The sequence below is a fragment of the Hylobates moloch genome, unplaced genomic scaffold, assembly GCF_009828535.3.
Source record: "Hylobates moloch isolate HMO894 unplaced genomic scaffold, HMol_V3 SCAFFOLD_5, whole genome shotgun sequence".
NCBI lineage: Eukaryota > Metazoa > Chordata > Mammalia > Primates > Hylobatidae > Hylobates > Hylobates moloch.
In genome coordinates, this window is record NW_026652280.1 from 51525494 (window position 1) to 51541675 (window position 16182).

Below are 16182 nucleotides of genomic sequence, written 5' to 3' on the forward strand. Positions count from 1 at the left end.
CATCAGTCAGATTTATTAGATGAGAAGTACAGATTTAAAGTAGTAACAGGAAAACATTTCTGGCAATGAGTATTGGGTTTTTGTCTTGTCCCTTAATAATCGGATTGGGGGTATGAATTATTTATACTACCAACATGACTTTTTAGGAATGATATACTCCCTCTGGTGGAAGCTGCTCTGAGCCAAGATAAAATAAATGAGGTACATTTCCAACAGAGTGCCATTCAGTTCAATTCAACAAATATTTATTGAGCACTTAATTTGTGTAAGTCATTGTTAGGAATTTTAAATAAAATACAGTAACTTCGGTAACGTTATGATAATATTTTCTGAATATTTTAGTTTTTTGAGTTAATTCAAAACAAGTATGATGGGACACACCTACATATTCTGAAGTCCATGAACTATGGAACTATGACTACTACTTTTTTTATACTTATTTTACTGTGAGAGATAAAAACACACACATTCATTTCTGGTATTTAATTGTAAATGTGATATACATACCCACAATCAAACATGAATAATACATCAGAGGAAAATATATCATTTTTCTCTTATTTCAGTGTTGTGGTTTTATTATGTGAAATTTAATTTGTTAATCTATTAACTGTTGAGGGAAGTCATGTCATTTGGGTAATATAAAGTGAAAACCCAGTAACTAATGGAGTGAAAAGATGTTTTTGTTGTTGATTTGCTATGTTCCAGCAAACTAGCTTGGATATTTGCACTGAAGCAGCAAGGGCTAATGGCTAAAATGTCTACAGATAGAGGGAGAAACAGAAGAAAATGTTGACATCCAGCAGAGATTAATACCTAATGTGCAAAGTGGGTCATCTACAGCATCCATCATGGCTGACATAGGTTTAGAATAATTACAGCATTAATTCTGTGGGATTTAATAGGGTCATAAATATTTGAGACATTCCTTAGCAGTATGTATTAAACTTCTCTTGGAATTCAAATTATATTTTAGCACATCAAGATCTAAATTTAATGTACAGTAGCACATTACCTGAACTGTGGTTTAAACTAATGAGAAATATGTAAAAGGGTACTATTAAATTTTGCTCGATATTAACTGCTATCTAAGAAGGTTTATAGAAACTGCAAACAGTTTACACAGCTGTGCTATTTAATAAATTGTTTAGAATTCAATTTTTCAGATACACAGTATAACCCAAAAATTTTATGGTATTTTTCTGTTATTTTAATAGGGGGCCAGGGAAAAGGGCCTCCAGACTTATTTTTTGTTCATAATAAACTGTGATTCCTATGCTTTCAGGTATTCAATAATATTGATGTACTTTCAGAAAATGTTTTTGCTAGTACTCAGGAATGTCTTCTTGTATTTTAATGTAAAGGAGTCAGCAGAAGTTGAAGAAATAGTATTCCCAAGACAATTCAGTAAGCACAGTGGCCACCTACAAAGGCAGAAGAGAGACTGGGTCATTCCTCCAATCAACTTGCCAGAAAACTCCAGGGGACCTTTTCCTCAAGAGCTTGTCAGGGTAAGGTGGCACAATTTTAACTGTTTTCATAGCACAAGACGAATGTATGTTAAAAATATTTCTGTCTTTTTTTTTTACAAAGTAGAATTTATGACATGTATATACTAAAAGTGTTTTTCTATATGGATAGAGTTTCTATAGTGTTGTAGAAAGCCTCTTATTTTCTTTGTTACCTTTTGGATTATTTATAAGCAGAGCTCACTTGTAGGTCCTGCACACTGTGGATTAGAAAGCTTGTTCAGTTTGTGACTACACAAGCCCTAAAGCCAACACATATTCCCAACCATATTATTTCCACTCTTGTAACACACACACCCCTAAACTTCCCTGTCTGAAAGCTGGGCTCTCTGTGATGATCTTTGCCCTCTACAGATGGTTTTTGGGCCACAGAAAAAATAAAGGGCAATCATTGTTAAAAATGCTATCACCAAATGCATTTGAGAGTTTTTTAAAGAAAAGAATGACCTCCGATACCATTAACAGCATCCTCAGGGCAGTGTAAAATCATAGGCTTTCAAATCTGAGGAGTAAGTATTTTTTTTTTTTATTTACTCTAGATACATAACATCAGCTACAGAAAAAAAATGCAGATATTTTTGCATTTTAATAAACAACCCATTATTTATTACAAAAGTATAGTAAGACAAGGCTGTTGTATTCCCACTTATTAAAATGTAAATGTTTCTGTATATGATTATTTTAGCATTCTAACACATACTTACTGAAAGCCTTTTTTTTAAATAAGCCACTTTAAAATATGTTGTATATTCTGTCCTAATGTACATTATAATTCACTTTAACAATGAATGTAACTCTGAAATAAAGATACTCTCTCTTTTTCTACTTTAATGAAGTTTGATAGAAAAGAGAATTTTGCTTTAACTTAAAAAAAAAAAAAAAAAAAAAACAGGCCGAGCGCTGCGGCTCACGCCTGTAATCCCAGCACTTTGGAAGGCTGAGGTGGGCAGATCACGAGGTCAGGAGATCGAGACCATCCTGACTAACACGGTGAAACCCCATCTGTACTAAAATACAAAAAAAATTAGCTGGGCGTGGTGGCGGGCATCTGTATCCCAGCTACTCCGGAGGCTGAGGCAGGAGAATGGCATGAACCCGGGAGGCGTAGCTTGCAGTGAGCCAAGATAACGCTACTGCACTCCAGCCTGGGTGACAGAGCGAGACTCCTTCCCAAAAAAAAAAAAAAAAAAAAACCTAGATTTTATTGATGAATTAGGTATAAGTACCTAATATATAAGGATCTCTTATTTTTTCTCTGTACCTGCCTACCTTTGTCCCCTTCCATAGCCTGTTCTGTCTCCTGTGACTGCTCATACATTGACTTAATTTTCTTGAGAGTAGTTGTATTTGGAGAAGGCAGTGAGCCTATAAATGATGTAATGTTTGAGAGCATAAAATATATTTTAAAATGCTTTCTTTTGTGCTTTATTATTAATGAAAATTTCAGGTGTCACTTAAAATGATATGGAAAGCTTTGGTGCAATGAACAGTGTTAGTACAATGCAAGTACAGAAATCTGACATTTAGGGTCAGCCATAACTGTATTAGAGCTCCATTTGAGTATATTTCACACTATGGATAAACAATTAATTCTCGTTGTTACTGATGCAAAAAGGTAAATAATGTTTATTTTAATGAAATTGCACAGCTGTTACTATGTTAAATCGTCTAACCTAGAAACTCCCAGGACAGAGTTTGATTGTTTAAAAACTGACACTTGTAGATTTGGAACTTTTACACTGCTCCTAGTGAGTTTTCTTTTAGATGTTAATGTTGCCTCCAGTCTTTCTGGTGATAGATGACATCTCTTTTGAAGCCTGTCACCAAGAAGCAGAAGAAGAACAGCCACTAGGAGAGTTTCAGTGATTTTCTGGGAAGAGATGGTATAAGTTTGTAGCTGAAAAAGGGCATGAAGTATGATGTGCCCCATCTCTGATAATGAGCTCATTTAGTCTCTCACTTAATGTCATTGTTTTCTTGATCCTCAGATCAGGTCTGATAGAGATAAAAACCTTTCACTGCGGTACAGTGTAACTGGGCCAGGAGCTGACCAGCCTCCAACTGGTATCTTCATTATCAACCCCATCTCGGGTCAGCTGTCGGTGACAAAGCCCCTGGATCGCGAGCAGATAGCCCGGTTTCATGTAAGATTCCAACCAGCTGATAATTCTGTGTATTAACACTTCTGAATGTCTGCAGAGTTTACCATTGCCTCTTATATCAGTCTGAAAACCTCGATACTGAGAGTTTTAAGAATTGCATCTGTAGTCTTTTGGTTTATTTTAATAATGTTACTGTTTTTATAGAATTGATAAATGCCCTGATAGAAAAACAAATAGTGCCCACAACAAAGAAAGAAGGAAGTGAAATTGCCTAAAATCTCATTACTCTTTACATATTGATACTTGCCTTCAGATATGTGGTTAAGAACCTATAAGAACAAATTTATATGAATGGAGTCAAATCTGTTACATGTAAAATATATAGAGATCACAGCATTGTTAATGAATGCATAGTATTCTAAGCAAAGTGAATCCCCTATTCCTTTCTTACTTTGAATTTTCTTTGGGATTTCTTATTGCTAAGAACCTTTTGTCTAATTAGGAATGTTAGTGCTTGGTTTGTCCTACATTTTCTCCTTTTGTTTATTTCTAACATTGTCAATAATTTTCCCATAGTATAACATCGTTTTTACACGCAAAATTCATTTTTAAAAATTTTATCATACATTCTGGCTTTCCAGAGATGTTGATAAAGGCCTTCCCTACTCCAAGATGCCAGTCTCCCCAGTTTTATTCCAGGATACCGATCTCCCCAGTTCCCCAAATTTTTGTTGTATTTACTTTTTACATTTGAATTTTTAACCTCTGCAGTTATTTTAATAAAAGGAGAGACCCACTTTGTTTTTCCTTTATGACTAGCTACTTGTCCCAACAGCATATATTGAATTGGTTTCCCCATTGATCCATCGTCTACACTTAATCACTAAAACTTTCATCCCACATGTGCATGGAGGTGTTTCCAGACTCTTGCCCACTGATACACTTGTTGAATTCTTGTACTTTTACTGACTTTTAAAATTACTGAAGTTTTTTCTTTTTTTTTATATTATAGTTTAAGTTTTAGGATACATGTGCACAATGTGCATGTTTGTTACATATGTATACATGTGCCATGTTGATGTGCTGCACCCATCAACTCATCATTTGCATGAGGTATTTCTCCTAATGCTATCCCTCCCCACTCCTCCCACCCCACGACAGGCCCCAGTGTGTGATGTTCCCCACCCTGTGTCCAAATGTTCTCATTGTTCAGTTCCCACCTATGAGTGAGAACAATTATTGAAGTTTTTAAACTTCAATAGATTCACCTAGATCTAACAGACAAATAAGCATATGAGAAATTTAAAATGTCTTATGCACTGAGTATTGCTCTATACTTTCTCTTCCCAAAGACCTTGATTTCTTCATCATTCCATTTTTTAAAATCATTGGAGAAATAGGTTATTCTAATGCTTTCCATATAGTTCTGAAACATAGGAAAAGAAGTAAAACTTCCAAACGTCTCACAAAGACAACATAGCATTAATAAGGAAACTTATTTTTAGATGGCACACAATATACCTGCCTCTACTTAGACTAGTCTCTAATTTATGAATATAAATAAGATCAATTTAAAATTCTTAAGGATCTCTTCTTGTAGGAATTCTCGCTATCTGAATTCCTGTGGTTAAAACTCAGGAAATGAGTATATTCAGGTCAATTTTGGGGTAAATTATTGCTCTCTAAGTGCTTGCTACTTGCACACTAAAAGAGCAATACCAGCCGGGTGTGGTGGCTCACGCCCGGAATCCTAGCAATTTGGGAGGCCAAGGCCAGTGGCTCACTTGAGGTCAGGAGTTCCAGACCAGCCTGGCCAACATGGTGAAACCCTGTCTATACTAAAAATAAAAAATAAAATTATCTGCGTGTGGTGGCGCACGCCTGTAATCCCAGCTACTCAAGAGGCTGAGGTGGGAGAATCACTTGAACCTGGGTGGCAGAGGTTGCAGTTAACCTGAGATTGTGCCAATGCACTCTTACCCTCCAGCCTGGGTGACAGAGCAAGACTGCATCTCACAAAAAAACAAAAACAAAACCCATAACAGAATAGAATTAATTGTAGAATTGAAAGTATTAAGGTTCAGTATTCAGATTCAATATTTTATATAAGTATAATTAAGTTTTAGTATTAAGAATCTATTAATGTAATATAAGATATTAAATAAGCCAAGGGAAAAAAAAAGAATTATCTCTATAGGTATTGAATGGCAGTATTAAAATTTACATTGTTTTTATGTGTTTAAATAGCCTCTGAATTTAAAAAAGGATATGTTGAAGCTTTTTCTAATTTGATAGAGTGTATCCAGCAGCAACCAATGGCAAGCATCAGACTTAACATGAAAACTAGAAGCATTCCAGTCCAAAAGAAACAATTAAAGGAGCACTAAACAGCCATTGAAAAGAATGAAATGAATCTATTGTAGATGAAAGGATTTTGATGATATTCTGCCAAGTGTAGCCGAATGAGTATTTTTGTTTAAAAAGAAAAATAAGATAAAGTTTCTAGAAGAATACCTATAAAACTGAGAACTGGGCTGGGGAGAGGAACAGCTATCATATATACTCATGTATTTTTTTTTTTTTTTTTGATGGAGTCTCACTCTGTTGCCCAGGCTGGAGTGCAGTGGCACGATCTCAGCTCACTGCAGCCTCCGCCTCCCGGGTTCAAGCGATTCTCCTGCCTCAGCCTCTGAATAGCTGGAATTACAGGCATCCGCGACCACACCCAGCTAAATTTTTTGTATTTTTAGTAGAGACAGGGTTTCACCATGTTGGCCAGGCTGATCTCGAACTCCTGACATCAAGTGATTCACTGCCTTGGCCTTCCAAAGTTCTGAGATTACAGGCATGAGCCACTGTGCCCAGCCATATACTAGTATATTTTTAATGTTTGTGAATGACTTTTACAATTAAGAAAAAGAAAAAAACTAGTGTCAAAATTTCCTCTGTACACTTCTTTTTAGATTATTTTCTGTTCCCTTGATCTCTATAACTACTCCGTGCTACTTCCACTTCTTTTTTTTTTTTTTTTGAGACAGAGTCCCACTCCGTCACCCAGGCTGGAGTGCACTGGCATGATCTCGGCTCACTGCAACCTCAGGTTCAAGCGATTCTCTTGCCTCAGCCTCCCAAGTAGCTGGGCTTACAGACATATGCCACCACGCCCGGCTAATTTTTTTTTTTTTTTTTTTTTGTATTTTTAGTAGAGATAGGGTTTCGCCATGTTGGCCAGGCTGGTGTCAAACTCCTGACCTCAGGTGATCCACCCGCCTTGGCCTCCCAAAGTGCTGGGATTACAGGCGTGAGCCACCGTGCCTGGCCTACTTTCACATTTTTAATTACCTTAAGTCTGTCTCCTCAACTGGTTTAGCGAAGGGATTTTGGAGCTGGACACAACTGGTTTTGGATCTAAGTCCTGTCAGCAGAGACAGCAGTGACCTTCATAAATTTCCTAGTCTTTCTGAGGCTCAATTTCATCTTCAAATGCTGACAATTTCTGCCTCACTCTTTTGTACGTGAATTAAAGGAGTTAAAATCCATTGTGCTCTGAGAACAATGCCTAGCATATAGTAAATGATGGCTTTTTGCTACTATGTCTATCCTAATTATATGGACTTGGTGTAACTTAAATTTTGATGGGAAGAACCACTTTTGTTTTTCAGCTGTGAGTTTATTCTTGCTATTTTAGTAGCCTTATGATGATGTATTTATCTTCTCACAGACATAAATCTGTTAAATAGTTCTGTTTTCTAATTACTTTTGCAGTTGAGGGCACATGCAGTAGATATTAATGGAAATCAAGTGGAGAACCCCATTGACATTGTCATCAATGTTATTGACATGAATGACAACAGACCTGAGTTCTTACACCAGGTTTGGAATGGGACAGTTCCTGAGGGATCAAAGCCTGGTAAGTTTAAAGATAATAATTTGAAGATGACTTGAGGAAAGTATGGTGTAACCAGCCCTGTTATATGAGCAAGAAATGGAGAAATCATATGAGGCTTTTTGGATCATTTTCTTTCATTCATAATGCTTTTGGGAAAGAAGGAAGGTAACTTAGGGAAAAACCAATTGAAGAGAGAAAAAAAAATCCTTCTTATTACTCATATTGATTTTTCCCACCTTTGAAAAAATATGCACTACAGTATTTGATTCTGTCCCGTGGAATACATAGGATCCTTTCAGTCTGCTTTGGCTGATACAGCCAATGCATCTTGAAAGTGAGCCCCAGAAGACGAGAGGCTTTCTGTTTATAAAGTACAGATGTGACTGTATGAGACGTAGCAGCAATTAAACACAATGAGAAAGCCTTAAAGATACTTGATGTTCCTGGGACTAGGTGGCGAAGTCATAGCGAAAGCATAGAAGGGGCTTAGTGACATCTGTGATTGCTGCGCTCTAGCTCCACAGGACAGTTATTTTCAGGGTGGCCAGCGTGTCCCCTGCAGTCCTATCCCTTCAACCAGCAAAATGGAAAATGCCCTGGCCTAGAAATAACACTGTGCAAAGCCACTCATGACTGTAAAGTGGTATTTGACTAAGATTTTAGATTCTCGTATTAAAAATGTGACACACTTCAGTCACTGTAGAATAGCCAGGCCCCTAGAAAACCAGTGGACAAGACAATCAGTTGGTATAGGCATGGTGAAAGTAAGTGTTTGACCAGGCTTCCTGAGATGACGTGGTGTTCAGAGAGATTTAATTAGCTATTGTATTTTTGTTTTGTATTTTTAAAAGCCTCAGCATTTAAAATTGTGCTGCGTAATACCTTTGTCATCAACACCAGTTTATGCAACTCCCTTATGCATAAGTCAGTTTATAGATATAACCAACTATGCCTCAAACGCATACATTTTCTTGGTCCAAGTGCATATCTCTGCCTCTTCAGAAAAGATGTAGGGGTAGGGTGGGGGCAGCTAGAGGGAGACCAGGGGCTGTGCAGGAAGTTCAGCCATCTGTGACTCTTTCTAAGTCACATCGTCAGAGTAGCTTTCTTCAGTATTTTAAAATACAGTAAAATTAAAGCAAATTCAGCATTTCCTTACTAAAACACAAGTCTTATACAAATCTTCCAAAGAAAACAAACATTGGGCTTTTGGGACTGTGGAAATTTTTTTATATTATTTTCTTTTTTTTCTCTATTATTTCAAACTTTACAAGAATAATTTCACAAAAATTGTTTAAAATGTGCCACTAAAGCTATATTTATTATGCATTTTACCATGAATTTCCATATGAGCCACCCATAAATAAAAGACTCTCAGCTATTGCTAGAAGTAGACATATTGTGAGTATATTTCTTGTGGTTCTTCTGTAAGTTTGAAAACATCCTTCTAGGCAAGATTTGTGATGAATCTTGAGCTAAACTGTGTTGTGATCTATATTTTGGCTCACACTTCTGAAACATACCTTTTTATTCTGATGATTTATTCATTCATTCAGCAAATGTTTATAAAGCATATGCTGTGTGGTAGGCCTTGTTCTGACACTGTGGATACAGTGGTGAGAAGCTAGTTCCTGCCCTGTTGGAGCTTAAATTGTAGTAGGGGAGAGAAATAAAAAACACGCAAACAAGCAAGTACACACTGAAGGTTTTGAAAAAATAAGGGTATAGGGATGACACATAATCAAAATAGGTAAATCATTTAAAGGGACAAGTTCTGAAATGAGATTTGAATAATATTACCAAAGCACAGTTAGTTCAGAACCCAAGGTATACCATGGAGAGAGAATATCCGTTTAGGCTGTAAGGTAGAACTGAACTTGAGTATTCAAAAGGAAGGTAGACTGGAGATAAACATTTCGTAATTCAGTTCTTAAATGGATCCCACAGAACAAACCATGCTAAACAGTAACTACTGCTCACTCTACTTCTAAATTACAGTTTGTCTAGCTAGTCTGAACTAATTTGATCCAAAGGTTTTGAAGATTTCTTTTCCAAAATATCTAATAAATTGAAGTCTCTAAGTTGGTTCCAATGTTCTTTTAATCACTGAGGAAATAATGAACCACAATGCCAAATCTCTATGCAGTGTACCAAAACAGCAGTGCATGAAATGGTTCCTTATGACCTGAGGAAATGGAGTGTGCTGCATTCTGCACACAGCCTACATTCAGAAAGTGACTCAGGCACTGGGGAGAATCATACTCAGCATGTTATTTTAGACATCATTGCATAATGGAAGAAAAGATGACAGAGGGAAGAATCAGCGGCAATAAATTACGTTTCTAATGGTATCTGTATTACCCATTATTTGCATTTTATATAAATTAAGGTCTAAAATGAACCTTTTTGGAATCATAAAGTGAATTTATCTCCTAAGTTATGGAAAAATTGAGTTTTTATAAATATGTATGTTGTATAATTTTTCATTCAAATATCCAGACCAGGTTTTATCTTTTTTGAAATAAGTACTGTTCTTATGAGTAGCATGTTTAATCAAGTCTAAATGACTTTAAATATTTGTTTTTAAAAAGTGAAAATAAGACATATCAAAACAATAAATATACCTTCTCTTTTGGGGTCCCTGGAATGAAGGGTAACCATTCATTTTCCATGCACACTGTCTCTAGGAACATATGTGATGACTGTAACGGCAATTGACGCTGATGATCCCAATGCCCTCAATGGGATGTTGAGGTACAGAATCGTGTCTCAGGCTCCAAGCACCCCTTCACCCAACATGTTTACAATCAACAATGAGACTGGTGACATTATCACAGTGGCAGCTGGACTTGATCGAGAAGTAAGCCAACCAAAAACTCTATTTGTGTTTGCTTTTAATCTTAAAGGTGCACAATATCATATCACATACATTTTATCTCCACATCACAATATACTCACAGTGTTACTCAAATGCTAATCGTTTTCATTAAGTAATCTGTTGTATATTTTTCTGCAGAGCTTCAAATTGGTTAAATGATGTATATATACTGGATAAATCAATGCTAGCCTATGTAGTATTTAATGTGATACTGACTAAGCAATATTCTCTGGTATCTAATTTTTAAAATTTTTAACATTTCCTCAATTTTCCTTTATAGTCAAAGGTTTTTGTGAGGAATTAAAAATCACAGCCAAATAATTGGCACACAAACTTAGGATAATTGTTAACACTTGTGTTATTAAAAGGCTGCAAATAACATAACGTATGTGATTTGGTTTTTTGTAGCCCTTGTGAATAGGCTGATAGAGTATATAGTAGATTATCTTCTTTATTAGAACTAGCCCCTTAACTCTATGATTAATTTACTTAAAAGATTTAAGCAGTAGTAACTGCATTAATTCTACTCACAAGTATTTAAAGTTAGAAATACAGAGAAACACATTTCTGAAATAACATTTAGTTGAAAATGTATGCAATGTTGAAGGCATTGAAATACTATGCAGTGTCACCGTCTGAGAGGGCACGGATACTTCTGTTAATTCCCGGTGGGTCATCTCAGTGTTACAGGCCTCGACCCACTGTGCTCCTACATAGCCCTGTGTTTTTGTACATGTGATCCCCTTGGCCAGGCATGCCTTGCACCTTTATCTTGATCTTGGATCTTCTAGTTCTTCCGGTTCTGATTCAAGCACTGCTCATATTCTTTCCTGAAAACCCCACTCCTAGTGAAACTTTTTCATCCTTTCTCAGTTCTGTCCTATTTTCTTACAGACTCTCAAGGTCATTATTTTGACCATGTGTAATCATTGTTTGAGTGAAATATCAAAGTGCCAACTCATAGGGAGATCTGTGCTTTGTAGATTTCTGGCTGAGCCAGCTTTTACTGTAATGAGACTTCAGATTATGTATGTCAAAAGGAGACATTATACCCACTGCAATAAAATATCATTGACAAGGATTTTAGAAGTTCGTGTTTTTTGACACTTTATTTGCTGTAGAAGCATTCATTTGAATTGAATAGAAGAAAACATTACTATTGCAATTAATTGTTTACACAAAATAGTGCTAGAAGCACTACAATAAAGTAATATGAGCCAATAAAGATTAGTTTATTCTGAGCTGAGAGCCTTACTTAGGAGTTAGTGTAGTGTATGCCTATGACATTGTACCTATTGACTTGTAGGCATCAACAGTTCTTTTTCTAGAAATGATTTGCATCAGAGATTGTTGAAATCAGTTTAGTTTCTTAAGTAGTACTTTTAGTTCAGTAATACTTGGAACATGTATATATTTTTACCTCTTCATTACCATATGAAATACTATTTTTATATGCTGATAAACTCAGCAGGAATGCCATAATTTATTAGAGAATATGGGGTAATTTTCAGTATTTTTTCTTCAGTGCCAGGTTGCTCATATACTAAGTAGATTTAGTTCATTTCATAATCCTAATATTTCTCTTTCATTCACATTGTCATTGTGAGATACAGAAATGAGACTTCATCCTGTTTTCATACGGTAATATTCCTGTCTCATTTAGACTGGCTGTTTTGTGGAAAGAAAGAGGCGTGGAAAATTGAAGATACTTTTTACTAAAACAGACCAACCATGTTTAAAAATCAGACTGTATTTCGTTTAGAGGATGAAAGCCTGACGTGAGGCCATAATCGTCGTTAAGTTTATCTTCCAGTGGATAGAGAAGCTGTTCACTACCCCTTGATGAAACTAATGTGGAAATGGATTTGAAACTATAGAATTATGGGTTAGATACAGTATGAGAAATAGCTTCTTGACAGTGAAATTATTAAACACAACAATGAGTTACTAGGGAAAATTATAGAAAACCTTCCTTTCCTGTAAGTCATTTAACATAGAAAAAATGTATCTATCTCGGATGGTTTATGATAATTCTTCCTGAGGCCAGGGATAAATTACTTTGACTTTTTCAGGCCTTGTGCACGCTTGAAATTCTTTTATTTCCATTAGAATTCACAGTTTCCTTTCTGTCAAAAGTAATGTGTGATCTCTTGCTCTCGGGATGTATGACACCTTTAAGTGATTGAACTCCTAATCATTGAAATGCTTACTGAGATTCAGCTTTTTATTTTTCTTTAATCTTCAGGTTTTAAAAATTCAGTTTTAATTCTTCAGCTTCTCCAGACCTAAAGGTGTATCTGCCACATTACCCAGCCTTCAGCGTTTATTCCCATCTGTCCTCTTGTGACATTACTTGCTAGTAGTATTCCTGGCCTTTCCACTTCATGTCCATTTTCCGCCCTTTTTGTGCAGGACTGCCAAAGACTCACCCCTGCTCCCCCCAGGTTTGAACTCTGGCTCTGCTTATTATGGGCTGTTTGACATTCAGTGTATTAACTTGAAACCTCAGCTCCTGCATCCATAAATGGGGATAATAGTATTACCTACCTCATGGGACAGTTTTAAGAATTATCCAACCATGACACATAAAGCATTCAGGCCAGGCATGGTGGCTCATACCTGTAATCACAGCATTTTGGGAGGTTGAGGTGGGTGGACGGCTTGAGCCTAGAAGTTCAAGACCTGCCTGGACAACATGGTGAAACCCCATCTCTACAAAAAATACAAGAATTAGCCGGGCATGGTGGTGTGCACCTGTAGTCCCAGCCACTTGGGAGGCTGAGCAGGAGAATCACCTGAGCCTGGGAGGTCAAGGCTGCAGTGAGCCGTGATTGCACCACTGCACTGCAGCCTGAGTGGCAGAGTGAGACCCTCTGTATTAGTCTGTTCTCACACTGCTATGAAGAAATACCTGAGACTGGATAGAAAAGAGGTTTAATTGGCTCACAGTTCCGCATGGCTGGGGAGGCCTCAGGAAGCCTACAATCATGACAGAAGGCACCTCTTCACAGGGCGGAAGGAGAGAAATGAAGAGTGCAAGCAGGGGAAATGCCAGACGCTTATAAAACCATCAGATCTTGTGACACTCATGCATTATCATGAGAACAGTATGGGGGAAACTGCCCCCATGATTCAGTTACCTCCACCCGGTTCCACCCTTGACACATGGGGATTATGAGGATTACAATTCAAGGTGAGATTTGGGTGGGGACACAGAGCCAAACCATATCACCCTGTCTCAAAAAAAAAGTATATATATATATATATATATACACACACATACACACACACACACACATATGTATATATATGTATATATACATATGTATATGTATGTGTATATATATATATATATATATATATATAAATTTAAAAGCATTTTAAAAAGCATTCAGCACAGTGCCTAATAAATCTGAGCTAATGTTTTCCCCACTGCCATCATGAACAGCAACAGCAGCATCTCCTGGCTAAGCACTATCTATCACCTTTACTCCTCTTCATAAGATGAAAGAAATACTTCCTGTTTTCCAAACCTAATAATCTTTCTGTTTGTGCCTTCAACTCCTAGTTCCATCCTGAAGGGGTGTTCTCCTGTTTTCTGTTGTGTCATCAATCTTCCTTTCTCTACAGGTTGCTTCATAATCTGCAAACCTGCTGGGTCTCCGCTGTGGTAACATAGCTCTCCACGCCGTGTAGGATGAAGTTAGAGCTTTTTAGTAGTGCATTCCAGACCCTCTGTGACCTTGGCCCCAAAACCCTCCTTAACCCCCCAGAATTACTTGCCTTTCACATACAAATGGTGCCCAACCACTCATTGAACCACACGCAGTCCTTGTGCAAATAGGGAGTCTTCTATTCTTCTGTTCCCGTTTCCTCTACCTAAATATTCTTTTCCTACATAACAGGCTAATCCTTACCCTCTGAGAGCCAGTTCTCAATCCCTTCTCTGATCACCCACAGTAGTCTCTGCATACCTCTATCTAGACTGTGTTACACAGAAAGTTTATCTAGATTCCCATTCTCAGCATCTAGTGGGGCAGATGTTCCTTGTCAGTCTTCTCCAAGGGGCAGCCTGCACTTGAGGCAGGCAGATCACTTGAGCCCAGGAGTTTGAGACCAGCCTGGGCCACATGGCAAAACCCTGTCTCTACTAAAAATATAAAAAATTAGCCAGGCATGGTGGTGCATTCCTGTAATCCCAGCTACTCAGGAGGCTAAGGTAAGAGGATCACCTATCACCTGAGTCTGGGTGGTCAAGGCTGCAGTGAGCTGTAATCGTGCCACTGCAGTCCAGCCTGTGTGACAGAGTGAGACCCTGTCTCAAGAACAAACAAACAAAAAATATTTCCACTCCTTCCTCGTCCACTTGAAGTCCGGCTTTCCACCTGCTTCCCCACTTGACCTGTGCACATGCTGCACGTGTGCAGTACTCTTACCATCTTAGAGGGCACTCACGTAGTGGATTGACTAATGGTACAGATCCTTGACTCATACCTGAGTTCAAGTCTAGTCTGTGCCTCTTATGGCTGGGTGTCCATGGCAAGCTCCCTTACCTTCCTAAGCCTATTTCCTCATCTGTAAAATGGGGTTTCAAAACCCCACCTGCCTCATAGGATTATTGTGAGGACCAACTGAAATAATGCATAGTGCATAGCACTGTGCCAGGCACATAGTGCTCAAACTCAATAAAAGTTGTTTTTTGTTTTTAAATCAAGGCCCTTGGAACAGTGCCAGCATGTAGTATGTATACAAAAGAAAGACCACATTTATAAGGTAGATGGTACTTTTAGTGCCATTTCACAGATGAGGGAACTGGGGCTTAGCAGTTAAGAATTTGAACAGAGTTGGCCAGGCATGGTGGCTCACGCCTGTAATCCCAGCACTTTGGGAGGCCAAGGGGGGCGGATCACGAGGTCAGGAGATCGAGACCATCCTGACTAACACGGTGAAACCCCATCTCTACTAAAAATACAAAAAATTAGCCAGGCGTGGTGACGGGTGCCTGTAGTCCCAGCTGCTCGGGAGGCTGAGGCAGGAGAATGGCGTGAACCTGGGAGGTGGAGCTTGCAGTGAGCCGAGATTGCGCCACTGCATTCCAGCCTGGGCAACAGAGCAAGACTCAGTCTCAAAAGAAAAGAATTTGAACAGAGTCACAAATCTATACTTCCCTCCTAAGTTTCGGTGACATTATTATTCAACTCTGTCCTCAACCCAATTTATCTAGAGGCAAATCTGTCGTCTCCTGAAACCTGTGATTTATGATGAATTTCCTACTTCACGTGACCAGGACCTTCTCCTCAGTCTCCCAAGGTCATCGTTTAATTGCCTTTCCCATGTCCTGCTGTCCCTCTACCTGCAATCTGTTTAGTCATCAAGTTCCCTTTTAACTCAAAGTAATGACATTAAAAGTAATTGCCATTAAAAGTAATGACAAAAACTGCAGTTATTTTTGCACCAACCTGATAGTTGGTATGCACTATTGAAGGTTCTTCATATTACTTCTTCCTACCATTTCTAGACTTGCACTCATGCATTTGGTGGCTCTATATGGTCCTGTGATCCGTTACTCTCTGCCTCCATCACTTAGTGAAAGCAAGGCTATATCTTGTTTTGGTCACTGCTTTATCCAAGTAAATACTCCATTGCCTGGCATTTAGAAGACATTTCATTAAATGTCTGCTGTATGAATGACTGAATGTTCTCACCTCCTCATTCACTGATGTCACTCTAGTTCAGTGTTTCAAAATTGTGCTGCACGTGCGTAAGATTTTAATTGGTAAATGC

The 16182-nt window shown here is 37.8% G+C and overlaps 1 protein-coding gene across 2 annotated transcripts in view; it reads left to right on the top strand.

Annotated features, from left to right (window-relative positions):
• Positions 1-16182, top strand: part of CDH2 (cadherin 2) — a 239105-nt gene that overhangs the window by 170243 nt on the left and 52680 nt on the right. For both annotated transcript variants that reach the window (XM_032152594.2, XM_032152596.2), the window contains 4 exons: positions 1365-1511; positions 3518-3673; positions 7397-7541; positions 10208-10380. In XM_032152594.2, coding sequence (XP_032008485.1) covers positions 1365-1511; positions 3518-3673; positions 7397-7541; positions 10208-10380 — 621 coding nt within the window. The remainder of the gene's footprint in view (positions 1-1364; positions 1512-3517; positions 3674-7396; positions 7542-10207; positions 10381-16182) is intronic.